This window comes from Lutjanus erythropterus, chromosome 2 (genome assembly GCF_056507025.1).
Source record: "Lutjanus erythropterus isolate fLutEry1 chromosome 2, fLutEry1.hap2, whole genome shotgun sequence".
NCBI classification, from domain to species: domain Eukaryota; kingdom Metazoa; phylum Chordata; class Actinopteri; order Lutjaniformes; family Lutjanidae; genus Lutjanus; species Lutjanus erythropterus.
The window spans coordinates 28,919,124-28,946,349 of NC_139318.1; the positions used below are offsets into that span (position 1 = coordinate 28,919,124).

Below are 27,226 nucleotides of genomic sequence, written 5' to 3' on the forward strand. Positions count from 1 at the left end.
CCCCCAAAATTTGTTCACGACATCGACTCTGTGTTGCAGCTCGTGTTGAGTTGAGGTTTAAGGCTCGCCTGCCTGCAGGGCAGTGAAGGAAACTGCTCCGTACGACCTCCAACCCTCTGCCAATAATTGCACGCCGGTGCGACCACTGCACGAAGGAGCACAATGTACCTGTGGTCACTCGCCTTTCTGGCCCTGCGGTGCTGGAATGAACTGCCCAGTGAATTCAGGATGGCAGACTTGCAGCCTTTACTCAACCACAGTCTGAAAACTTTTCAGACTATACACCTTGACTTTCAGACTACACTATTTATTTATGTCTCATTTCTTATTATCGTCCTAAGCAAGTGTACTGTAGCTCTGAACATGCTTTCAGTTGTTTAAGAAGGTCGCACTTCACAGATTTGATGACATCTCGCTCTTGCTCCCATCAAGGTTGAATGCTTTTATTGTAAGTCACTTTGGGAAGAAGTGTCTGCAAAAATGAATGTAATATAAAAATGACATGTTTTCAGGGCTGAAGAAAAATGTCCAATGGCACCTCTTAACACACCTGAATCAAAATCCACCACCCTGCTGTACCTCTGCATTATAACCAAAAAATACAGCTAAAAAAGCTACCTCCATGCCACAAAAAATCCTTTCCCAAAAGGCAAAACTCTGCTTAAAGTAACATAAATAGCCTTATTTTGACAATGTGTGTTTGCAGCATACTGAGCATGAATATGGGCAGCAGAAAAGTGGATATTTTGTCTTGTCACCATTGTATTCCAATACAACTGACACAAATTCAGGATAACTATATCTGCTGTTGTTTCTGAAGAAACAAAATGCTAAATTTTAACAACCACCTTTCCATGCTGAAAGGCTGAGTGATTGATACTCAAAGGATTTTGGGCGGAGCGTCACCCAAATACCTGAAGTGAGGAAACTAAGTCCTTACAGACAAAGACAACAACAGCACAAAATACAATCGAAGTGGTAACAAGAGACACAGACTCTCACAACTCATATACCAACAGGTTGTTCTACACCCACACACAAGATTTTAAGAATCAAGATAAAACCCAAAAAATCCCAGAGGGTCTCTGGAAGCTATCACTAGCATATATTTTGGGAATATCCAGTGATTACACCTTTCTGGGCAGAGCTTCACAAAGAACTAAAAAGCATACTTAACATTGATCTGCCAATGTAATTTTCCACATTGTTTTTGGGAAATGTTGATTTTCAGGCAAGGTGTCTCGATACATATGTTTGGTATTTTGATGTCCACTTGTAAAAAAGCACCCTCAAAGCGTTTGATTACTTCCTGAACCCCCAATGATACAAGAGAGGATAGAATAAATGACTAGTAAATGACATTTATGTTACAGAGAAGATTACCTTGTCTCTCTGTCTTCAGAAAAATGTGTTTATCAAATTCTAGACCAAATGGTCAGATATGTAAAGCCCTTACGGCCAAATGTTGTGGAGGTCTTGAATGAATGATTCTGTAATGTTTTATTCTAGCAGATCTCATTGATTTTTATTTTATTTTCTTGGCCAAACTCTACCTCTTATACTTTTCAATGCTCTTATGTGCACACTTTACTACTCCCAAAATGTAAAAAAAGAAGTTCTTAAATATTGAAAAATCTGAGGATTGCAGAGGAAATAAAACTGCTTTTGCCTTGATGTATATTTTGTCATATAAATTACTGTCCCAAAATAAAAAATTTAAATAATTAAAAACTGTTTAAAAGCTCTGAAATTGAAAAAATGTGTAGTTTCTTACTAACAATTATTTAGGTTATCAATTAATGAAAAATGGCCATCACATGTTCTGAGATCCCACAGTGAAATCTTCAAAACCTTGTTTCATCTGAAGGAGCCCAAAGAATTTCAACTTAGTCATATAAAACACACAAATCTTCACAGTCATCTTCATATTTACTTGAAAGTACAGCAATAAATCGATTTTCAATTAATTAATTTCTGTCGACTGTCTAATCCATTTATTGACCACCAGTTTTAGCTCTTGTTTCTCTTATTTTAGGTATTACCACGGGCATATCAAACATTATTGACTATTACAGGTTCTGTTACACACCAGAATACATTCATGGAGAGGTCTCAAACCACAATATATTTTGGTCACACAGCAACCAGATCTCAAAAACTAGATACAGAAGCACTCAGGCTTGCAATGTGATCAGAACTCTCTGTGGTCTGAACATAATACAGCCACAAAAAGCTAGTCTGTAGATCAGATGTTAAAAAGTCACATAGACTTGACACCACATATCCAAACGCTACAAGACAGACAGGCAAAGTAACAGTGATGTGGTGGGACTCAATGATCGACCCCAAGGCTGACTATACATAAACACACCTGCAACAATCAGTAAATTAATTGTCAATTATTATGTTAAATTAAACACCAAAGATTTTGATAACTGATTAATCAGTTTGAGTCATTTTTTAACAAAGAAAAAAACTCATCAAGCTGTCTGGTATCTTTTATCTGACAATATATTTAAGGACATCACCTAGGGCTTTGGCAAAAATTGATGAACATTTTTCACCATTTTCTGACACATTATAGATCATACAATTAATCAATTAAATAAAATAAAATTGAGTTAATAATCTTACAGATAATTGACAGCACAAATAATTGTTAGTTGCAGCCCTATACATAAACCTGACTAGAGATCCTGCCTGCTCTCAGGCTCATAGATGCTCTTCTTGTCCTAGGCCTAGGCGGACTACTTTACACAGGCTGCAGCAGTGACAGCACCATTACACAGGCCTTGTCCTTTTAGCCACACTCGGTCCCTCAGCTTGTCGCAGTTCAACCTTAGTTCAGATGAATAAAACAATGTGAGCGCAGAATGTGATCATGCATAGTGGATGGTGACAAACAGATACGAGGCTCTCCATTTAGCCAGTCTGTGCTACTTTAAAACTCTGAGACATGTCCAACAGGGGAGCGTCTGAGCGGGAGGGTGTGTGTGTGTGATGCAAGCTACACAATGCCATACACTCTTAAGTACTTAAAACCATTTCTCCTTCACAGCCTCTGTTGCATGTCTGAGTGTGTGTGTGTGTGTGTGTTTGTGTGTGTGTGCCACTTGATGCCAGGCGGACAGAGGCAGCTGAACTTGCACAGAGAGGTGGCTCTATCCATTAAGGACCTTCTGCTGGGCCTAAATCATTGATACAGTCAAGTAGCCAGGGCCTGCCGTTACATTAGAAGTTTACTTTTTAATGAACTCTGCCTGACTGCTCTCTTCTCCTCCTGACAGGCCCTGTGCCCGCGACATCCCACACTGTGTCAGACAAACTCTTTCCACTGCTTTAGACACATGTGTGCTGTGAAACTAACAGGCTGTGGGTCATTTGTAGATGGAGAGATGAACCAGAACAAAAAGAGACTTTAAAATATTATAACAACAGCAGCAGGGGAAGAAAAAGAAAAGACGATGACAGCGACAGTCGCTGCATTTGATAGATCACAGTGTATTTGCTGAGTAGGAGAGAAAGGGGAGAGGAAGACAACGATAGGCTGATGAAAAATTAAGGCCAATTACTGCTGCGCATATAAACAATATGTCAGCATTTGAGCAGCAGTTTTATCCATGTCTGTGTGAGTACAAAGTATTTGCTTTAAAGGGATAGTTCTGATTATGTTGAGTGTGTTTATATGAGCTACAACAGTAAGTTTTTTTAGATACAGCAGATGCTGGTTGGCACACCCACAGTTAGGCGACGCAGAGAGCGGCACCAGCACAGAAGCTAAGCAATGCACTGCTGTGGACAGGGTCAGGAGCAAAAGGCATTTTAGCCACTTAAAATAGCCCATGGAATAAAGTCAATATCACTTAAAGTGTACGTTTTATTTAGAATATTTTCACCACTTTAATTTGCAGACTCAAAACAGTCATTTTACTTCATAGACCACAGGGGTTGCTGGTTTACTGCTGCCTTGATCAATTAGTTTGTCTGACTTGTCACTAAAGTCACACAATAACACAAACTAACTAATCCAGGAAGTGGTAAACCAGCATCTCATGTGTTTGGTGAGGTAAAATGACTGATTTCACCTATGGAGTCTAGTTGGTTTAGAAAGAGCGGCTTATATAACCATGGTTTCTCTTTAGAAAATCTGTCTGTTGGCTAGGTTGAGCAGTGAAAATTCCAAATTTAGCATTCAATTATAATTATATTCCAAATTTAGCATACAATTAAACTGATATTGATTTTTTAAAGATGATTCTGAGTGCCTAAAATACCTTTTGTTGTTGACCCTGTACACAGCAGCACATTGTTTTGATTCGGTGCTGGTACCCCTCTTTGCTTCTCCTAACTGGCACATGCCGATCTCCATCTACTTTAAGTAATACACTGACAATCGACAAGTACCTCAAACAACCCCATATCAAATATTCAAAATATCCCTTTAAGACAGAAGGCTAAGTTGGTATAAGTGGATCTACAGTACAGAGGGAAGTGAAGTAGGTGGAAGAGGTCAGAGGGTGTGAACAGTGGTACACAAAGTGAGTCAGACAGAGCTCACTGCAGGGGTCCTGCCCAAGTGCTGCCCAGCATCTACCTGCAACCCCCACAGAGCACTTCATAACCAACCTCAGCACAAGCCTGCGTGTGTGTGTGTCTGTGTATGTGGGATGCCTCCTACACACCTTAAAAAACACGCACACACACTGGAACGTGTCTCCTAACAAATGGCGGTGATTTAACACACCAGGACAGCAGTGGAGGCGTAAGCAGCTCCGCCCTCGCTGCCCCCCCTGCTGAGGAGCGCTGCAGCTCAGCAGAAGGGCCGCCAGGGGAAAGTAGGTCAGGCTGACCTCTGCGCTCGGCGTGTCAAACGTTTGGAGTGAGCTAAAGGGACAGGCCATGTCAGAGCCCTGCTCCTCACAGCTGGGGAGGAGGAGGCACCCTGTGCACACGGTCAGAGACCCAAGGGAGCGAACCCGGCATGCTGGGACAGACATACGTATGCACACATACCAGTTATGACATAGGGACGAACACCAGCGAGCAACTGAGGGAGAGTAAGAGTCACACTGTGGTCCAACGTGAGCAAATCAATGCCCCCGTAGATTCCTAACCTTCCCACATTCACACCATCATACTGCAACTTCATGCCTCTAGACAAACCTTAAAAAAAAAAGAAAGTGTGTGGGGGTTCTTACCAGCCAACAATCTGCCCACTCTTTTATTTCCCACAACTAACAAAAAGCAACAAGAGGCATCAGTCAGGTTGTGAGTTTACTTGAAACATTCCTGAGACCAAGTGAGAGTCTGTGATGACCTAGAGGTGCTCTTAAAGTGTTAAGATTAAACTCAAAATGGAGGGGAACTTAAATGCTGCTGGATTTGCCGTCTTTGTGATCAAAGTGTTCTCCCTTGCATTGCAGTGTGTGGGAAAACAGGCGGTGGTGAATGGTGTCAGGAGCCAATGGTTAAACATTACAATGACCTCTACTACAGGAGCTGCTCTAAAGGCAAATATTCCAAGTGAAATGAGTCAATTCACATTTCTAATAAAAAGCAGGTCTGTGGAGAAAAGCAAAAGTTAAATGCTCAGAGGTTAGTTGAGGTGACACTGTGTACCCAATCACAGTACCCGTCCAGTTTATCCCATTTTGTATGAAATCAACATGTCTTTTCACATTAACAATAAAATAGAAGACAGAATGTTCCACTGGGCTTTTAGAGTGAAAACAGCCATGTAAAAATATTATGCATGCCCGTGTTGCCACATCTAATATCTTGTACTGACTGTCTGCAAAGATGAGGGGAGAATGACGAATCAGACGAACCAAAGCAAACACTCTTGCAAGTGCCATCGCTTGGAGGATTGGACCTCAACCTCTAATTGACCTGTCAGCAAGTCTGAATGATGGAGCGATATAAAAGACTTGAGCCACTGCTGAGATAGAAGCTTCAGATTTGTTCAAAAATACAGAAATGTCTTGGAGGAATGAATGGTGAGAGGGAGGGAAAGAACTGGTCACTGAGTGGGCGAATGAGTGAGTGAATGAATGAGTGAGTGAAACAACAGCCAAATAAATGGAAAGAAAGACTTTAGGGCTGGTATAATGAACATGAATAGTGTTTACAATATGGTGGACTGCAGATGTCATCGTAGACAGTAGTGAAACAATTAAATTGAATCACTGTGAAAATAATTTCATGCAAGAGATAAAGTCCGTCTTAAATGACAAAACTGCTGCATGTTAGAAGAAAGCAGCACTTTTGATGTCTCAGTCATAGTGTTATAATATTATCTTTTTCTTGTATTTGACATTTAAGCAAAAACACAGGTGGGGGCCTTCTTGAGATAAGACAAAAAAAGTAACAGTAGATTTTTGCTTCAACATAATTGCCTTGTTTTCTTGTTCAACAACATGCCACGAATCAAAACCATTATTTGATAAATACACTGTCATTATCAATAAGCAGAATTAGACCTGGAATCAATGATCACTAAAAAAAAAAACTCTTAGGTACAGGTTGCTAAAAAAGGCAAGAGACCAAGGGGACAGGGATGAGGACAAAATTAATGTTGCGATAACTATCTGAACAAAAATTCATATAATGATATATCAGCCAATATTGTTTATTTGTTATAAAGAAAATCCAAAATGACATTAGGGCACTGAAAGAAAGCTTTCACTGGTATTTTTAATACTTATAAACAACTATAAATTCAAAAAAACACAAATACGACAACTTGAATTAAGAAAAAGAATCAAATATATACAAAATTATTTAAGTATATTAGATTTAAAAACTTAAATGAAAACAATCTGCATTATATTAATTAAAAAATATTGGACAATATATACAACAAATCCTTTAAAGATCAAGATAACTGTGCTAGCCCAATATTGGGTAGATAATATCGGCCGATCAATAAATCAGTCTGGCTCTATTAAACAGGTGTACAGTATGACCAGGGATGTCATTTCAATGGGTTAGAGAGGCATTTTTCATTTTATCTAAACTTGGTGATTTTGGCAATAATAAAGACCTCATTAATCTTGACATGAAAACCATCAATCACAACAAAGAAAGAAAGAAGGGAAGAAAGAAAGAAAGAAAGAAAGAAAGACAGAAGTGACAGTAAGGAGCGGTAAGAGCTGAGTGCAGAAAGTAAACCCACAATAAAGGAAACGGGAAGTGAATCACTACAGATACAGTAACACATAGACACAGAGACACACACACACAGACACACACTCACAGGTAGATTACTGTATTTTTAGGCCTTTGTTATTTTATATGGACCCTGTGACATGCCCACCAACACAGAACATACTCCTCAGCCTCGGGGATCTGCACCGAGGCCACGGAATGTAGCACCTTCGCTGTCTATTTGTAGTGGGTGTGGGAAGGCATGTGGGATGCCACAGCATTCGCTCAGCAAGGCACCGCTTTAACAAAAAAATAAATAAATAAATTTGTTGCACACACATACACGCAGGTAGAGAAAAGGTAAGTTCGTCCAGGTGCAATCACTGGATGATTTAATCCCGTTAGCTGTGAGAAGAGCTGTGACCTCAAGGCCATCTGAACGAGGCTCTTCTGACTGACTGGATGAAAGCCTGCTGTGTGATGACAAAAGAGTGCCAGGATGCTGTATGCTTCAGCTTTTTAACCACTGTCACCTCCTCTCTTACCGAACACACATAAATGAAAACTTGCATTAAAGGCTCCAAGAGTGTAAAATAGGTTTTCCTGTGCTTCAGTGACAAAAACAATTACATTAAGTACCTATTAAAGACATATTTAATTCCATTTAGCACTACTTAAGCCTTATTGACTACAGTGACCCCTCCCCCACCGACACGTACTGTCAGACTCCAGAAGTCTTCCAACACACACCGCAAAGCTCTCACGCATCTTGCAAAGCTACCAAGAGACCCAAAGCCCACACTCAAATACCAATGAAGTCAACTATAACGATTTTCAACTTGATTTTTTTTAACCATCTTCAAAGGCATTTCATCTGCCTCCCTTGGCATCTAGTAGTAATGTGTTGGCATGCTAGGTTTTAAACCCCTTAGTCTCTGATCTTTACTCACTTGTATGTAGTTTTAATAAAACATGAACAGTTTGCTCGCCTGCCGCAAAAAAATACATGCCAAGGTGAAATCTGTCATACATATAATAACCTGTTAGTCTGTGCTAAGAGAGCTCTATGTCCATAATGCAAAGACAAAAGAAAATGAGCTCACCAGAAAAAAAGATCAAAATGATCGCCAACTTTATGCTATATAGACCCAGGTCATCTGGTGTAGCACACTGAGGTATTATAGTAATTAAAACTCAACAGCCACTTCTGCAGAACGAGATGACACTATGGGGAAATTGTATTTTTCTCCCCCTCCTCTCCAACAGTGAGCATTTGGCTAAATTAAACCCATTTTTCACTGGCAGACTAATATAATGAGGGCAATACATGCAAGAAAGAAATTAGCTTGATAAGCGATTACATGTGTGGACTCAAAAGGAACATGTTATCAGGAGAAGTGAGAACAGTGACGGCAACAACAGGACAAAAAAAAACCTTCCAGAATATTTGCAATAGTGTGATGCTTGGACTGTATTATTAAGGATATTTAAAGAGAGAGCAATTAATGAAAATAAAAACAAAGGAAGAAAGCAAAAAAAGGGAATCGAAGTTGTCAAAGCTGCCCTGCCACAACAGGGGAGGCAATTGAAATGACAACTGAGGTCACTGGTTTGCATCAGCCTCCACAGGTATACTGTTTCCAGAGGCCAGCTCCATACATTCACACTGCGGGAAAGGTAAAGAGGACAGACAGGTACGAAATGTGCTTCATCATCAGTGGATGAAAGCCGCCTCGGACAGATGCGTAAGGAGAGATGTTTATTCAAGACAGAGATGGTGGTGGCAAAATTATACACCTTTGCTCAAGCGAAATACAGATACTTATGTGTAAAGTAGAAGTAGTGATTCAACTTCTTTGACCAAATAAAAGTAAAAAAGGCTCTGAAATGTACTCAAACTACAAAAGTAAAAAGTAGCACTCTAAAGGACATTTACTACCTATTTTTTTGCAAAGCCAACAAAATTAAATCTCATCATCAACTTAAAAAAAACCAAAAAAAAACAAAAAACTGAAACTAATGAACATAAACTTTGCTCCAATGAGCAAATCACGTTTTAATGTCAGCAACAGAACATGAAACATTATGTTCAACACAAGAACAGACTTCAGGTCATGAATGCATAATGTCTTGCCTCTCTGAAGTTGCTCTGTCGTCATTGGCAATGTTGCCTGGTTCATGTTCATCCATGCTACTAGTTCTCCCAGATATGGATCACTCACAATTCGCTAGATGCCCTTTCTCCGTGATTGAATATACCTCTTCATCTTGTCACTAAGCTTGTCACAATTTCAATATTAAATAAAAAATATATTTGAAATTACCTTTCAGTTTCAATAATCGAAATCAAAGCCAAAATCTGAGATTCTCCTAGTATTTTTTTTCTCTCCAACACCACCCGATTGTGGCATCCAGCAAGTATGAGAAGAAAAAACACAACAACACTTCTAACAGTGTAGATACAGACTCGATAGTTTAACAACAGCATAGCCATCAGTGCAAGAAAGAAAAACGAACGTCAAATCGATTTGTGGATTTGGAGAATCGTGATACCCCTAGTTGTTACATCTTTTATGTTGTTTTTGTTTTTGTTACGACTAAGATTTTTTCTCTGTGTTTTTGTCCCATTCAATTAGGTTGAAATTGGTCTGTCTGTTGGGCAGGCGGTGTGCAATGAAATGAAATAAAAATTATCTATAATTCCCCTCAAGTGCATTAAAACTAAAGCAATTAGCCTGTTTCGAAAATGTAAATAGTAGAAATCACAATTGCCACAATACCAAAATTTTAAACTTTGATACAATACTAATATAAAAAAACAAATAATACTCAATACCTCTTTTGATACCATGGGGAAAAAATCCTCAGCCCCCAAAAATAAAGTGTTTCAGGTGTTATTGAAAAAGTATTGATACTCTGATACTTTAAACAACCTTACTAGACAGTATGGATATGTGTTGAAATGCATGGCGTAAAAGTAAGAAAGAGAATACTCATGTACAGTACAGTTACCTGAAAAATCTATCGAAGTACAGTAATGAAGTATTTGTATAGTAACAATGTATTTGTACTTTGTTCCAACCTCTGATTCTAGATCAATATAAATACAAGTTAAAAGCAATGTGCAGCAACACTAGACTCTAACTCTGATAACTACAGGGGGTCATATTAGACCAAATGATCCACATATTAACCACTGTCAGATACATATTAACCAAATAAGTCTGCCAACATACAGTAAAAGTAGAGCTTACCTGCCTGTTCTGATAGGGTGGAGGCCTCCACAACACCAAGTAAGCAAAAGCAATCCAACTTTATCTGCCAAGTAATTTTGCTGAGGGTAATCCAGGGATACTGCATCCTATAGAGCTCACACAATAGGCCAAGCCAAAACAAAAACCCCATAGTTCTCTAGTGGCATATAAGAAGTTTATGAATGCTGCACCAAGGATGTTCCCTTTTCAACAGAAGCAGTGGGGTTAGAGACCAAAAGCTCCAATATAAATGTTCTGAACTCAATCTCACTCAGGCACATGCACCCACATTCCCTTCCCTACCTGCTTTGTTGCTGTAAGGCCAACCTTGGAACGGACCTGCAGAAAAATTCAAGGGAAAAAAAAAGAACTTCTGCATTATTTTCTAGGTGCACTCGAGGTTACAGCCCTGGCTTGAATGCTACATTTGAAATTCGAGCATTCCCCTTATAACTTGGGAGGCAGTCACTGCAGATTTGAAAAGCTGTGGGGGAAAAATTCACTTAATGCAACACTGAATGGCAGGTCACACTACAACAAAAGCCCTGAGCCACTCATATGAGGCTTATTTGATCACAGTCCTTCAGAGAGCTATCTGTCTTTGTCTCTCTTTCTCTTTTGCCGATATTTGTGTCTCTTCCACTCTGTCTCACTCTCTCGCTCAGAGCCAAACTGCACACAGTCAAAACGCTTTGTACAACCTCTGGTGTTGCTGCACTTGCTACACCGCTGCACAGTGCAGCGTGCAGAAGTATAGCATTATTCCATTAAGTGGATTATTTCAGAACATCTCTGACCTTCGACAGGGGTTGTCATTGGCAATGAACCAAGAAGAATTGAGAAGGAATGATGATAGGCATGGACCTCTGTGGAAATTGGCAGGATTGAGTGAGAGATAACACTATTGAACAGTAAACCAGTCAGTACAACACAGTAGATTAGGCTGGAACGAAAAGGTTGAGACGTGGCAAGACTAAAATCATGTCAGGAAAATAAAATAAAAGTAAAAACATCCACTGCAGAAAATCAAGAATCATGCTTGAAGTTGACCTTAAGAATTTATCTGTATCCAGAAACCAGACCAACTTACTGTTGCTCACATTTAGTGATAACAGGCTACATTACGGCAAATCCTAAAATGACCTTTTCACCACTCTAATCATTAAATACATTCAAATATAGAATTATATTTAATAGCATCTGCTTTATAGTCATCTACCTCTATCAACTACTGGTAAGTCACAATATTTGATATCATCTAAATGACACAGTTAGCTCTCAGTCTCTACTTTAGTTATTGATGAAACGTTAGCTATGCTAACAAACCAACTTTGTTTTTTTGCAATGCACATTTCTGGGTAACAGACAGTTTTCTGTTACAGTTTGGCAAACACCAAGGATGCTAATGATTAATCATCGAAGAATTTGACTGAACACGTAACATTTAATCAATCCATCAAATAAAGATCTAAAATATAGCAAAAATGATTTTTGAGTGTGCTCCACCTGTTGTCTGCTTTTCAGTTATGTATTTTTAATATGTAGGCCTCAACATCTTTAAATGTTTCATTAAATGCTGTCAGAGAATATGCAACGTGTAGCTGTGGAAATAAAGTTTTGATTCAGGAAAAAAAACTGCACTTGGCATAGTTTGAACAATTAAGCAGTAAGCAATTTTTTTAAATGTGTTTTTCCTACTATTAATCAACTGATTGATCGTTAATGATGATTGATTAAGGAAAGTGCTTATAATTTTAAACTAAGGCTGTGTGATATGACCAATATCTCACATCCCAATATAAGCAATTTCATTTCCTAACAATACATATCACAAGACAATTCTCTGGTCCATGTCACACTTTTCTTACCCAAACCACACCCACGCGACATACATAGCCCTTATTTTAGGTATGAGCTAACATTTTATCCAGCCAGAAGTCCTACTCCTGTTCAGAATCAGCCCCTTTAGTGTCTTATCAGTCTCCTCCATGTTTCTTTGTGGTGCCTTCATGCAATATTTTTATTCACTGTCTTTTGCATTTATTTGATTGAAAATTTTAATTGCACTATGTATTTTCTGTTTTTATGTCTACAGTACTTTGTAAAGTTGTTTTTTGAAAAGTGCTATATAAATGAATCCATGCCATGAGGAGGAATGAAAAGTGTTGTCCAAATAACAAACAATATTTCCACAAAGAGCGTGATTTGTGACACAATTAAATAAATAAGCATAATAACAAAAGCGCAGACGTCACAAGATGTAGACTATCGTCATGTCACACAGCGCTATTTGCAACCCAAGCAAACACACACAATAAATGTTGAAACAGTTTATAAAATCTAAAAATGAGAAGTCTGCACACAGCATTGATCTGACCTTGGTTTTGTGGGGGATGATTGGGTGCAGGGAGGTTGTAGAGATGGGACATTTTATGTTTTAAGGGGGTCATTGTCACAACAGCGCGCTGGGGCTCAAACCCTGTCAGTCTATCCTATCTCATGCACTCAGCGCCTAAAGTCATCACAAGTTATATCAGCCGTAAGGAAACAAAAAATAATTGACAGATTCTCAAATGGGAAAAAAAGACGTAGTGCATACTGCGTGTTTGGTCACCCGAGACAAACTGGGAAACCGGTACAGTACAGACTGACAATATCAGCAAAGAGAGCCGCCCTGCACTGTGCTGTAAATTGAGTCTGGTTCTCTGAGCGACGCAGGGCTCGCACTTTTCTCCTGTGCTACACAGGGCGCCTTTTTCTCTCCCTTCCTCCTCCACTGCAGAGGCAGCACAAGGCCATGAAAGATTGGAGGCAAAGTGACGTCCTCTGGTTTATCCTCCCTGAAAGCCTTCGCATGCTCTCAGTTCCACATGAGGGATCTGATGAAAGCCGTTTGTCAGTACGCCACTTAATTATCAGCCAGAAGAAGAGCCTCTGATGCTATCCTCTGACAATGGCTCACAGCAGCCTGCTGACTACAGTGCCCACTAACAATGAAGAACTGACTGCAGCTACTAATGGTGACGGGGTAGTGCCAACTGTCCACTTAAGAGTTAGACAAATTAAGTAACGGCACAGACAGCCTTTTGTGTGCTACTTCCATGTATATTCTTTTCTTTGGAGGCTTAAGTAGCAAAGAGTGAATTTTACATTCAAATACCAAGACTGTAAGATGTGATGTTTGGAAGAGAAAATGTAAAACAGGCCTACTGAAAATACACTGTATATAGAGCTGAGGGAAAACCGAGACGTTTTGACCTTTTATATTTCCTGCATGTCTACACAAACATTATAGAGCTTATGCAGCTGCTCAATATTCACGTTACCATCAGACTACAAATAAATAGAAGCGTCACATGCACTCCTTAACCTTCTTTCTTTGCATAGTCATATTCTTTTGACTGCTGACTGTTGAGAAACAAACACTGACTATACCTATATACCACTGTTATTTCTGTGCAGACGGATGAAACAAATAATTCCATTAACTTTGATGTAGTCAAGAATCAAATATGGCATTTGAATATCATACGGAGAGAAATTACCTGTTCTACTGGAGCATCACTCGCCACTCACTTAACGTGGTATTGTCAAGTCTAGACATGATTTTTAAAATAAATATTGTGGTTCTTCACAATTTCTAGCATTGATTAATAGCATTCTAGCATTTTTTAAGCATGAATATTTGTGGGGGTTTTTTTTTATAATTTTTAGTGTTGTTATTTGTGTTATTTATGATTTTAAGCTTAATATCCAAGTTCTTTGTAATTTTTAGCATCAATGTCGGTGTTCTTTATGATTTTTAACATTGATATTGAGGTTCTTGTTTATTGATACTGAAGTTTTAGTGTTGATATCTTGATGAGTTATAGTGTTGATATCAGGGTTCTTGACTTTAATATATCGTATATTCATTGATATCCAAGTCTTTACGTTTTTAGGATTGATATTGGAGTTCTTGATAGTTTTACTGTTGATATTTGGGGTCTTGATGATTTCTAGCAGTAATATCTGCTGATTTTTAACACTGATATTTGGGTTCCTGGCAATTTTTAGTATTGATGTCTGGGTTTTTTCCAAATTTAGTGTTGATATCATGACTCTTTTAAGACTGATAACTTTTTTATTTTTACTTTTTTATTTATTTTTACAATTTTTAGCATTGATATGTGGGTTCTTGATGAATTTTAATATTGATATTAGGGTTCTTTAAATTTTTTAGCATCAATATTGGTGTTCTTGACGGTTTGAGTGTTGATATTTTGATGATCTGTAGCATCGATGTCTGGGTTCTTTACTTAATTATATCACATATTTATTGATATCAGAGTTCTTTACAATTTTTAGTGTCGATACTGGGGTTCTTTACAATTTTTGGCATACAGATCTGAATGCTAAAATGCCTACAATGTGTATCTCTCAAAAAGGTTTTCTCATTTGGCCATGTTCTTATCATGCAACTCACTCTTACATTTATCACTGTACAGTAATCTCCAGACTATTCCATACACACGCGGCCTAAAGGCTACCACATGAGCAGAGAATAAAGTAAACCATTTACCATCATCCGCATTAATCTGATCTAATACTTAGCTTTTCATTAGCAAAGTACATTACTGTACACGTCCATGACAGACAGAGGGTGATGACTCAGAGTAACCTTGGACTCCCCACAGTAACCTGTCAGCAGGGAGCAAATCCACAAAGCAACGGCAAGAAGCAACGACTCATTTTAAATCACTGCTCTGCTCTCACTAACAAACTCTGAAAAAAATCCTAAGAGAAGCTTTTTTTCTGCAATATGTATTAGATTTGATTTCCTTCTGAAAGGGAATCACAGACCCACCCTACAGTCCATTAGCCAAGTTAATGCAGAGCTGCCAGACTTGCTGACCCATTAATAATACATTGCAGTGGTCAAAAGAGGCCAGACACCTCCGTGCACCCCTTCATCCCTCTACACGGCCACATTAATGGACTAATTCAGATGCAATTAACTGGTGGGGAGAGGCTGTGGCCTTGCGGCTGGTGGAGCACAGGCTGAAGGGCTTACAGCCAGGGCTTGGAATATAATCACTGCGAGCACACACATGAACACACACACACACACACAAAACAATTTACATACTACTAGAAAGGAGCCAACACATTTGTAGTAACGCAGAATGTAGCTTTCACATTCAGATACCAGAAGGAAAAAGGAAAACAAATGAATATCATTTACACTAGTCATCATATTTATCCCTCCAAAGTGGCCCTTGGCTAAATACCTGTTATGGTCTAAAATTCAGATAAAATACTGTCCATCAATTAAACCTGTAATAGCTGATTATTTGGGCCACCTGGAGGCAGTGGAAGAAACAACCTTTGAAGTTGATATGGCAAACATGTTGGTTGTTCATCCAGCAGATATGAAGCAACATCAGCATGTACTTCATACATACTTCATGTCTGGATAACATTTCCAAAACTATTAGAATTATATCAAAATATGGTTCTGCTGAGCTGAAGCCTCATGCTCTCAGCTGTGCATTAGTTATGTACTTCTAAATTGGAAAAAAATCACATTCTTGTGTGCAAAGTTATGTTCTGTGCATATGTGCAAATTCTTCAACTGAAATATCTAAAATATCATGACTGTGGCTGCTTGTTATCATCTAAATCAGTGGTTCCCAAACTTTTTTTGGGCATACCCTTCTTCAAAAGCTGAAAAAGTTCAAGCCCCCCTCACCATACCCCACAATTATTATTAACTATTAACAGTAACTGGGGAAGCAACTGATTAAACAAATATTCAAGCGGAGTTTTCGTGAAATAAAGGTAGGCATGATAGAATCAGCAAAATCCTGTTTGTTTATTTCCTCTACATATAATCATATTAATTTAACTTTATTTCACTCTATATTTCTTCCCTGGTCATCCATGCACCCCCGCAGTGGCTTTGCCCCAGTTTGGGAACCACTGATTGAAGTTCAGTCGCTGTACACCTTTATCTTTAATTATGACAGATTTGTGCTTGTGTGATGAACTCATTTCATTCTGCCAGAGACCTTGACATTACAACTGACCAAACTGGCAGTGTTAACAAAAATAAAAAATAATTTGTGTATCCACCCTGTGATTCGGATCTACTCAAAACTTTTATGGGTTTTCCTTGGCCCATGCTACACAGTTCCACCAGTGGTTTGTCTATAATCCTGATGACAACCAACAAACACGCAAACCAAAAACATGACCTCCATGGCAGAGGTAAATATCTCGATCTTTAGCTGCTAAATGCTCAACTCTGTTCACCAGCTAATTGTTAATTTTATCTGTCTGCTGTTTGGCACCAGGAAAACAGCAGTACAGTCAGTTTTTGTACATTTTATGCTGAAAACAGCTGCCTGCTATAGCCGAAAATATAGGTCTATGAGCTCCATAGAACACAGAGGAACAGCGGAGTTCTTATTTCTGAGCAACCACTTTCAAATACAAGTAGTTAAGTGAGCTATTGTTAATATAAAAAAAATGATTGTAGCTTTTTCAAACTAGAGCTACAACTAAAGATTATTTAGCAGTCTGTAGTAATAGCTATGCATTTTTTTCCAGCACCAGATATTAAACAAATGCCATAGACCATATCATATTAAGTTGCCAATTATTTTGATGATTACTTGATCAACCATCAAGTCTGTTAAATGTCAAAAAATGTGAAAAATGCTCATCACAATTTTCAAGAGCCCAAAGTGAAGTCTTTAAATTGCTTCTTTTGTCCAACCATCCGTCCAAAACCCAATGACTCTTCATTTACGATCACAAATGACAGAAAAGCAGCAAATCCTCACATTTAAGAAGCCGGAACTAGAAAATGTTTGGCATTTCTCACTGAAAAATGACTAATGATGATTAACAATTAACTAAATAGTTGCTTGACTAATCAATTAATTGATTAATCATTGCAGCTCTACTGAAAATACCAGCAATACTTTCCTGCGAGGACCTTCCTTGTGTCAAACGTGCATGAGACAACAAAGTGTGAAATGCTTACATTGCCCCGTGTTCCAATTCAATTTAATCAGTTTCTTTTTCATGTTTGTCCATTACAGCAAGTTTCATTCAATAATATGTCGTCGGAAACCTGCTCTTTGAGAATGCGACGTTGACAAATGAGCAATTACAGGAGCGATATTCACGTGTCACATCTGTGGCCAGCATGACCCGTGATTAGCCCTACTGATGCTGAATGTGAGTTGCAAGAGCTGAGCCTGTCAACACAGGCGCCTGGGAAGGCAGCGTGGCCCATTCTGGCATGTCATCCATCACTGGTTCCACTCGGCTGCCACAGCTGTGTCACTGCCCACCCCCCCCTCACAGACCACTGACCCCACTGAGGACGCACCAGCAGGATGATCAGATATCTCTCTGGGATAAGAGACAACCACCCTGTTTCACTGACAAGCCAAAGGACAAAAAAACCCCTCCTCTTTCCTGCATATCCTCTGCCACGGTGACATCTTTATCAATAAACTGCATTTAATGCTGGGCAGCAGCAGAGTCGTGTAAAGACACAAGGCGGCTTGCCTTTATATCCGAAAAAAGCGGGATTGTGAGGAGCAGAGTGAAGCCATTAGCCGCGGGAGGCTGACACAGAAGGTGAGGGGGGTTAAATAATTGCCAGAGAGGAGAGAGGGTGGATTGAAACAAAGATGAAATGGAACAACATCGGCTAGACGTATCCCCAAGATAATTACTTGCCATGCAGATTTTATCAACATGGCAATCATCAGGGCCAGTCTACTCCTTTTAAAATTTCTGTCAGATGTGAGTGACCTACAGTCTGGATGTAAGGCAGCATGGCTGAGCTCCCAGTCGGTCTAAGTGGATACTCAGTGGAGGGCTTACCTCAGTCAAGCTACAGACCTTTGACCCTATCAGCAGTCCCAGGTTGCTGTAGACTTTTTATAAGATCCTTCTCCAGCCTCTGCTAATTAGTCCTGCAGCCTCTTTTCCCTTTCATTTCCAAAAAGGAAACGCTGCATGTACGCCACAGTGCTGGCAGATAAATTAGCTGCACGCTTCACAGGAGGCAACCGTTCTTCAGGGAGAGTGGGCTACCTTAATTATGAATATTATTAATTACATTTAAAAAAGACCAGCAGGAAAAAAAAAAATCAATCAATCACGCTCATACCGTAGGATCTTTGTTAAAATTCAATCAGACCTTGTTTACAGTTGCAGCAGCAGGAGCCGGTCAGTAGCAGTAGCCAGTCTAACGCAGCTTAGATGAATTTAACAGGGCAGATTCAGTGTTAAAGGCGGATTCAGAGGACTGTGCTCTATTTATAGCATGCAGAATTCATCAGCGTACCCCTCTCCTTTCTCTGCCTCCTTGTCAGGGCAAAAATCAGTGCACATACAAGAGGCTATGTTAAAAGGCACCATCTGTGATCGCAATGTAAACAAAGGTAGCCTGATATTCAGACTGAACGGCCATTATGCTACTACTCCATTATTTAGTCTGACATTGCCTTCTTATTAGCTGTTTCCTGGAGGGGGGAATTTGATTTTAGCCTAACCAATCATTGAACTAATGCATCCAGATGCTCTGACTGTGTTAGGCTGCGTACATTTAGCATAAGTTAATTGAATTTACAGAGAAAAGGCATCTGATGTTGAACACAGAAGTTTTGCCAAGACAGTTTACTTCTAAAACATCACACTCTGTGATATGTCCAGATACAGGAAAACAACAGAAAAGACAGAGCTGAATATTTTCCACAGCAGGAAATAAGAGTTCACTGAGTGCATATTTTTCTTGTTTAAGCACACAGCAGGGGCATTATCATTGTTACATACATGTACATAGGCAATTATCAAAGGCACAGTGTTCATTAACTTAAGACAAATAGCTGAGGCAATAAAGATTTACTGAAGATTGTGCCTGCCCAACCAAGTGTGTATGTACTGTAGAACTGCAATGGTTAATTTATTAGTTATTAACTATTAAATTACTCAAACTATTTTGATAATTAATTAATCAGTTTGAGTCATTTTTAAGAAAAAAAAAATCTAAAATCTATCTATCTGATTCCAGCTACTTAAATGTGAATATTTTCTGGTTTATTTGGTCCTCTGTGGCAACAAAATGAATATATTGTGGACAAAAAAAAGACATTTGAATAAATCATTTTGAACTTTGGGAAACAGCGATTTTCTGATATTTTTATGGACTAAATAACTGGTCGATTAATCGAGAAAATACTGACACGTGTGCAGCCTGGACATGTCTTGCTAACATTTACAAACTGGTTAGCCAACTACTCTTTGCATCATGGTATTGTTACTCAAGGGAAATGCAGTCACAGCTCATTTTTCATGAAATATTAAATAGATCCTACTGGACCTCTTCCAAATTAGCCAGACTTTGAAAGTGATACATGGAGATGCTGCAGGAAGGTGGGAACTCACTCACATATGTCACATCATTGTGATAAAACAGCCAATACAGTATGTGGGTCAAATAATTTCCTTCTTGAATGCGACATTTGAAGTACAGTTGATCAAAAAATTCCACATTATGTCACTTCGTGCTACTACCAGACAATGTTAAAATGTCAGTCACCAGGAATCATGGTGTTGTTTGGCTATGAAAACAGAGGCACAGGATAACTCTACATGACTGGAAATCTGCCATCCTAATGGATGGAGGTATTAAGGAAAATCGTTATAAAGGCTTGATGCTACTTGCCAGAGCATAATTTGTATTTGGACCAGGTATGTGATGTTTATGATATGTAGACTTCCTAGGGTGTCGTGTGTCTGTGTTTTGTGTTGACTCTCTGGCTAGAATTGAATTTTATTCCTAGACTACAGACTTTTTTTTTTCCAGTTGTTAAAAAAAAAGCTGGACAAACCCTGAAATAAGACATGTCATTCATCTCACTTTAAAAAACATATATATTTTATTGTAAATGTCTGACCAAAAATATGAATAAAATAAAGCTAAGTTAGACAAATTATTAGGACCAAGAACATGTTTACTTTAATTTAAAATTCCAAGATCATCCTATGGTTACTCACAGATTAATATCATGGCAGTGTTTTAGAACAGTGATAATCTGAATTACTTTCCCTTTGTCCCATTTTGTTTGACTCTGATAAAGCTGAGTAATGTCACTAACTTTAGATCCACCCTCAAAAGATCTGTCAACTTGGTTATTTCTGCAGTTGAGGAAAGCTGTTCAAAATAGCAGCAGAGCAGAACTTTTTTGTATCACCTTTAAACACAGGGGCAAACAATATGTCAGCAAAATAACTTAATAATGTTCTTTTTATGTTGATTAATGTTTGTTTTTACCAGTTATTGTAAGCTCACGAGTAAAGCAGATTTTTACAATTATAATCAGTTAAAGAAGACAAATTTTCATCTTAACAACACTTGAGGCCAGCATAGTATTCAAAAAAGGATGAAAACTTTCCTGATTTCTTTTCAGAAAATGCACGATGGGGTGGCAATATTCACAGACATTCACAGCAATATTAAGCTCTTACTGTACATTCCATTACGCAAAGGCGACAGCCAACCAAGTAGAAAAATGATAGAGGGCAAAAGGCCACTCTCTGGGAAAACTAAGTTGAAATACAGGGAAAGCAAAGTGCTATTTTTGTCTAAATCTTTCGAGCCACGGAACGATGACTAAAGAGTTTCTGAGCAGCTCCCTATGGCCCTTCATCTTCCCCTCTGAAAAATCTAAGAACTAGCTAATGATTTTTCCAGTTATGAGTTGTTCTGAGATGTGCTTCAAATTCCTTGCAGTTCATAACTTTAACTGTGACACAGAGGTTGATTTTCTTGCCCAACTGCGCTCCAAGCTACAGATCTGTGACAAAGCAAGGGCACGGCCTACTAGAGGTGATGATCTCAGCCACCACATAAATGGACAGCTCTGGAAAAGACATCGAACTACAGATCCTGACCCTTTCCCCACTTATTAAAGAGTCTTTGGGGCTCACTAATGCCATTCAGCTAAATACATCAGTCTACTATATAGAGCTTATATACAAACTCCAATCCAACAGAGACAAAGGCCAAGCCTCAACCCTATGAAAACTGACCTCCCATGGGTGGAACCTACTGGTTGGGGAGATCATGATCCTGTTTAAATCAATCTAAAATAAAAACCATGAGTTAGAGGATTCATTCTTTTTGCAGTAGAAAGGTAGGGCTTCTGTCTTCCACACCATCATGTTGTGTGACTGCAATGATGACATGATGTTACACTACACGCACCAGAGGATTGTCCCAAAATGGCCACAGGCAACCGTTGTTGCATGATCCTGTTTAAATGAAAACCACAATAACTAGAGCACTCATTCTTTTTGTAGCAGAAAGCTAAGGCTTCCTTCTTCCATAACATCATGTTGTATGCATTATGTTATGTTTAATCATGTTACATTACATTTCAAAACATGGAGACTACACAAGGTGGCACAGTGAAGTGGCACCTGCAGAGGTCAACAGTTATTACAGAGAAAGAATAAGAGAAATAGGACTGAGTCAGTTAGTTCAATTAAAGAAAAAACATTTAAGAAAAATTTTGTTTATGCTTCTACATTTAGAAATCTTCTGGATCAATATGTTTTGTGTGTATTTTGTAAAATTTAATGAGAAAACATGAGAAAAAAATATATGATACAGTTTAGGGGCTGCAATTTAAGATTATTTTCACTGTCATTAATCTGTCATATTTTCTTGATTAATCGGTTACATTAATCAAGAAGATTAACCAGAAAATATTCCCACTTGAGAGGGTGATATCAGAGAATTTTGATTTTTTGTCTTAAAAAATTACTCAAACCAATTAATCAATTATCAAAATAGTTGGTGATAAATTTAATAATCACTTAACAATCAATTAATGTGTTAATCATTGCAGCTCTCCATATTTTCAATACTTGTAGCAGTTGTTATGTTATAACCATAATATTTTAGCTAAGGGATACTATTCAAAAAAGAATTTATCACAATGAAGAAAAATACCAGTGAAGCCACTGGCAGACTGTTTTTCAAAGTTCAAGGGGTTAACTAACTAATGGACAAGAGGTAATCTAGCTACCCAGTAGACCTGACTACACTGACAGATCCAGCAGCCTTGGCCTCTTATATTCTTCCATAATTACTAAGTGAAGAGCATGTCTCAACAATACAAACTGACTAACAGTTTTTCAAATGCCTGAAGCTGTGACTAAAAATGTGCGCCAGGTTCAACAGACTATCATTGTCTACCGTTATCTGCATTATAAATTATTCTTAGAAAGAAGAAAAAAAGTGGTGGTGTAAGTGGTGTGTCCCAGGCTGAGTCAGGTATTGACCTCAACAGGTCTCATTATCACAGAGGAAGTTCACTGAATCAATTGATAACCAACACCTTTATACAACTGGCTGCTGTATCACAACCCAGAGAGCAAAAAGAGCAGATAGGAAGGAGCTCTTAAGGGTTAATGACTGTTTAAAATGATAACAGAAGTCATATATATAGGGGATGAACTGCAAGGCCATGGCCACGACTGTGAAAAAGACAGCTACAGTTTCAAGTAAAAGTGAAGCCAACATTTCTACACAGGCCTGCAGGCCACAAGAGGAAGCGATAGAAGCCTCAGGCCTTTTATGTTCTGCACTGCAGTCAGCACTTCACTCAGTGGAGTGTGGGGACAGCAGCTCCTGCCAAAATGTATCCGTGCCAAGGCCTGCCAGCCTGCTCTCCCCGCCCACTCTAAGGGCCAGAGCGTGAGCGGTGGGGCGCCGGTAGGCGGGTGCAAGGTGAGGCTGGTGGGCGGGTGGCCAGGCTGGAGCTTCCTGACACGGGAACCCGCCTCACAGCAGGATCAAACTGGCTGCCGAGTGAATCACTACCCCTCCCACCACCTGACAAAGTCAGCACCGGGCCAGCACGCAGCCACTTCTGCTGCCTCTACAATTAAGGAGGAATCCAGGATGAGACAAAAGTGCTAAAAATCACCTCATCACTCATCACACTGCATCTCAGCCAAGGTTCACAAGACACTGGAGTGAATTTATGAACTTTATGGAAAGGATCACTTTGGGGTTGGTGCATGAGTTACAAAGGGAACAGAGTAGCGCTCTACATATGCATCAGAGCTGCTGAAATATTCAGTATCAGCAAAGTGCTTAAAATTTAAATGCTTGCTTTACGGTGTAATGATGATACAGGCTAAGGAAGTAGATGAAGGTATCAGAGAGTCTAGCACCGAAGCAATTTTACACTTTCAGATTTCAGGCCCTGCAAACCTAAGCTTGACGTGCAAGATATGGGGCAGGAAGTGCAAATTCTCATACCTGACCAATCTTATTCAAATAAGCAACAGGAGCAGGGATTTTCAGCACTGTGGCTAGTCACTAGTCAGAAGCAGGAACATTATCTCCAGAGTAAATAATGTCCTGGAGGACCAGTAGCTACCCAAATCGCTTCTTAAAAAATAGAAAACTGCTCCAGGCTGCTATTATTAAGCCTCAGATCCAATGGGAAGTTGAACCTTTGATCTGTTTAGGGTACTGTGTATTTGCATTTTATAATGAGATCAAAGCAAGGTCCAGGGCCCCTGCAGAAGGCAGCTCTGTGCCCCATCTCTGCATACTGGACGATTTACAGACCAAAGCTATATTTCCCCCTTAACAAGATCATGTAAGAGCTATGGACCTCAGTGAAAATGCAGTGGGAGATTCAGTGTTTGTAAGGCAATCAACAGTAGCCTACACTCATTCTCTTCCAACTAATTTTCTCTCCTGTACACAGGTGTGGAGGAGATAAAAAAATATAAAATCATGCCAGTAGCAACAGTCTCCTCAACAGTTAAAGTTCAAGAGCAAACATTTCAAGCATTTCTAAACTGGTTGAGAATTGCTCCAGATTTTCTTTGGCATTCTTCACCTGGAAGAAATGCAGAGGGGAATTTACACACTTTGCCTGAAGTGAGCCTACAAGGAGCCGGGAGAAGGTTTGAGATGAGCACGAGGAGGTCAACATTTGAGAGTGTATGTGGAGTCTCTATTCAATACTGTTCCTGACCAGTTTTTTAACAGAAAATATAGCAGAAAAGAAAATCCCACACACTGTCACTCTGTCTTTGGCTGAGCTGTAGTGAGCTCAGTCTCTTATTTTCTGAGGTGGAGAAGGACTGAGTACAGCTAAGACATCCACGCAGATCAATTACCAGGTCTTTTGGCTTAAATTAGCCCATCAAGGATGAAGATATTATTGTAGCAACACCTGAGAACTTTAATATTGTTGTCAATCTGAATTCAATTAATTTATTTGTGAATATCAATAAAGTCGAGACTGAAACATATCAAAGAGATGTATAAACTTGTAATAAAATATTTTCTCAAATGCAGTTTTTATAGTACACTGTTTGGCAACAAATACTTCTTTGTTAACAGTGAGTGCATGACCTTATGTTAGGATGACCTTAAAAGTTATGAGTTCCACATACTTTCTGGCAATTTACAAGTCAAGTTGCAAACACTCACTCTACTCCAACCACATGTATTGTTATTATGTTAATGTATAGTAAGAGAGAGCTCTAGCAGCAGAACCTATATGTTGTGCATTTAATTATCATTATAAATCTGAATTCAATTACTTTATTCACAAATATAAATAAGCCAAAATTGAAATGAATGAAAGAGTATAAAAGCATAAACTTGTAATGAAATATTTCATCAAATATATTTTTTGTGGTAGGCTATATACTGTTTGGCAAGAAATAACAAAAAAAAAAAAAAAAAGTTAACAGTGCCTGCATGACCTTATAATGACCTTAAGGGTTATTGGTTTCACATATTTTCTGGCAATTTACAATCCAATTTGAAACACTCACTAATTTATTATGTAAAAAGAGAATCACTACACACCAAAAGACTAACTAATACTAACTGACAAAGCCACACGTATGCACACATCAGTGTTCAGATTGTTCCACTAGTCAACTACCACTGACCTCCCGTCCTGATGCATGCAGGTAGAGATCGACTATAAGGGAATATCCCCTCCCCTGCAGCTGTCTTTCTTGAAGTGTCTTCAAGCCACATGTCTGCAAATCGTTTATGCAACAATTGCCCCACAAACTGTGGTAGCGAAAGTGAGAGAGCGCTGATTCGCCATTCATGACACGCAAGAGCGCATCCGTGAAGAGACAGAGCACATTTGAGAAGTCCTGACGACAGACTTGAAAATCTAAATTCAGCTCTATTCCATTCATTCAATTACTAATCGTGCACAGAACGCATGTTTTAAATCCTTTCTTTTCTCATATTCAAACATGCATGCTCTTTATGCTTGTTAAATACTGAAACTATTCAAAGCATTAAAAGTCTCATTGAAGTACTCATGACAGGAAGACAGACATGTTCGTGTGACCTTGAAGTGGGAGAGAACTGTTCCCTTTTGCCTTTTAATCTCAGGAATAATCTGGGCCAGTTTATATAGCAGTGATGACTTTAAAATGGGCAACAGATATTATTTGTGACCAAGAGGAAAGAAAAAGAAGAAACACATAGAAACTGCATACTGCATTATACAAAAGTGCATAAGAAAAAGCCCATACTCTTCTTGGAAATATGTGTTGAGGAGTCCTAGTATGTGAAATATCCTGAAGAAAACTGGCAGCACTTCAAGAAGCCATGCTTGACATACAACGAACAGAAGGACACAGAAGCTACCGTACACGAGCTGATTCGTACAAAAGAGTGTTGCTTAGACAAACCTGCAAAATATGAATACCTCAGGGAGCTGGAGAGGGTGGCCATCTAATTGCTTGCTCATAGATGCCAAGCACATATTCTGCACTCTCGAAGGCAGCGTTCACATTTTTTGACCTTGATGAATTATCTGTTTTTATTGACAGCACTTATTGATATTTCTTAAAAGCGCAGGCTAATGGAGTTCTATTGAGATGACTAAATGAGTTGCTGGTGCCCAGATTAGCCTGGTCTCATCTCGCCGGCACAGCTTGCATTATCATACAGAACAGACGCATGCGTGCGTGGAGTCCCAAATTCCTGCGACTGACATCTCCAGGGGAACAGAGGAGCGATGACTACATCCGACCTACATTCACCCCACCCAGGCATGCCTGCTTCCAACTAATTACACACACAGACATGCATACTCAGTCATAGTATAGGTGGATTCACATCATATTAATAGTCACAGAACAGGGAAACATTACTACTGCATGTATATTACAGAATTATACTATTTCAATTAGGTGTCTTTTCCAAAGGGGTTTAAAAGCCAATAAAACCCGCCTGACCATACAAGCTCCTCCTGATGATTGGGAGTGAAACTTTTCCCAGGCTTTTGCACAAGCTTAGATGAAAATATCATTTGTGTGATGGGTTGTCAAAATTCTCCAAGCACAAAAACATTAGGAACAAACCTAAGGCTACTGGAGCTCGTTCAAATGCCCCGGGCATGGAAACAGCGTTATTGGATTTCATTCACTGTCTTGTGCAATGAAAAGGTTTTATATACGTACACTTTATACACATTATATCAGTTGTTTAGATTCTCAGAAAAAACTATGACAGGGAAAACACCCTATTAACAAGAACTGAGAGTAAGATTGTGACGCAGGCTCTAGCCTATGAGTACATCTTCAAACCGCTTTTTTCAGTGTTTCCTGTGCTGTACAGCATCCTGGTTAGAGTGATGTGGTTTTTCACACTTTTAAATGTGAGGGGTATTTCTACAGTTGCAGCCCACATTTAGGCCAGAATCAGTTGATCTATGCAAGCCTTTACTAAACTAGAAAGTGCTTGAAGA

The 27,226-nt window shown here is 39.0% G+C and overlaps 1 protein-coding gene across 3 annotated transcripts in view; it reads right to left on the reverse strand.

Annotated features, from left to right (window-relative positions):
- foxj3 (forkhead box J3) overlaps positions 1-27,226 on the reverse strand; it is a 102,476-nt gene that overhangs the window by 30,539 nt on the left and 44,711 nt on the right. For 2 of the 3 annotated variants that reach the window (XM_084736386.1, XM_084736368.1), the window contains exon 3: positions 10,704-10,739. The exons of the other annotated variant lie outside the window; for it this stretch is intronic. In XM_084736386.1, coding sequence (XP_084592512.1) covers positions 10,704-10,739 — 36 coding nt within the window. The remainder of the gene's footprint in view (positions 1-10,703; positions 10,740-27,226) is intronic. 3 annotated transcript variants of the gene reach the window in all.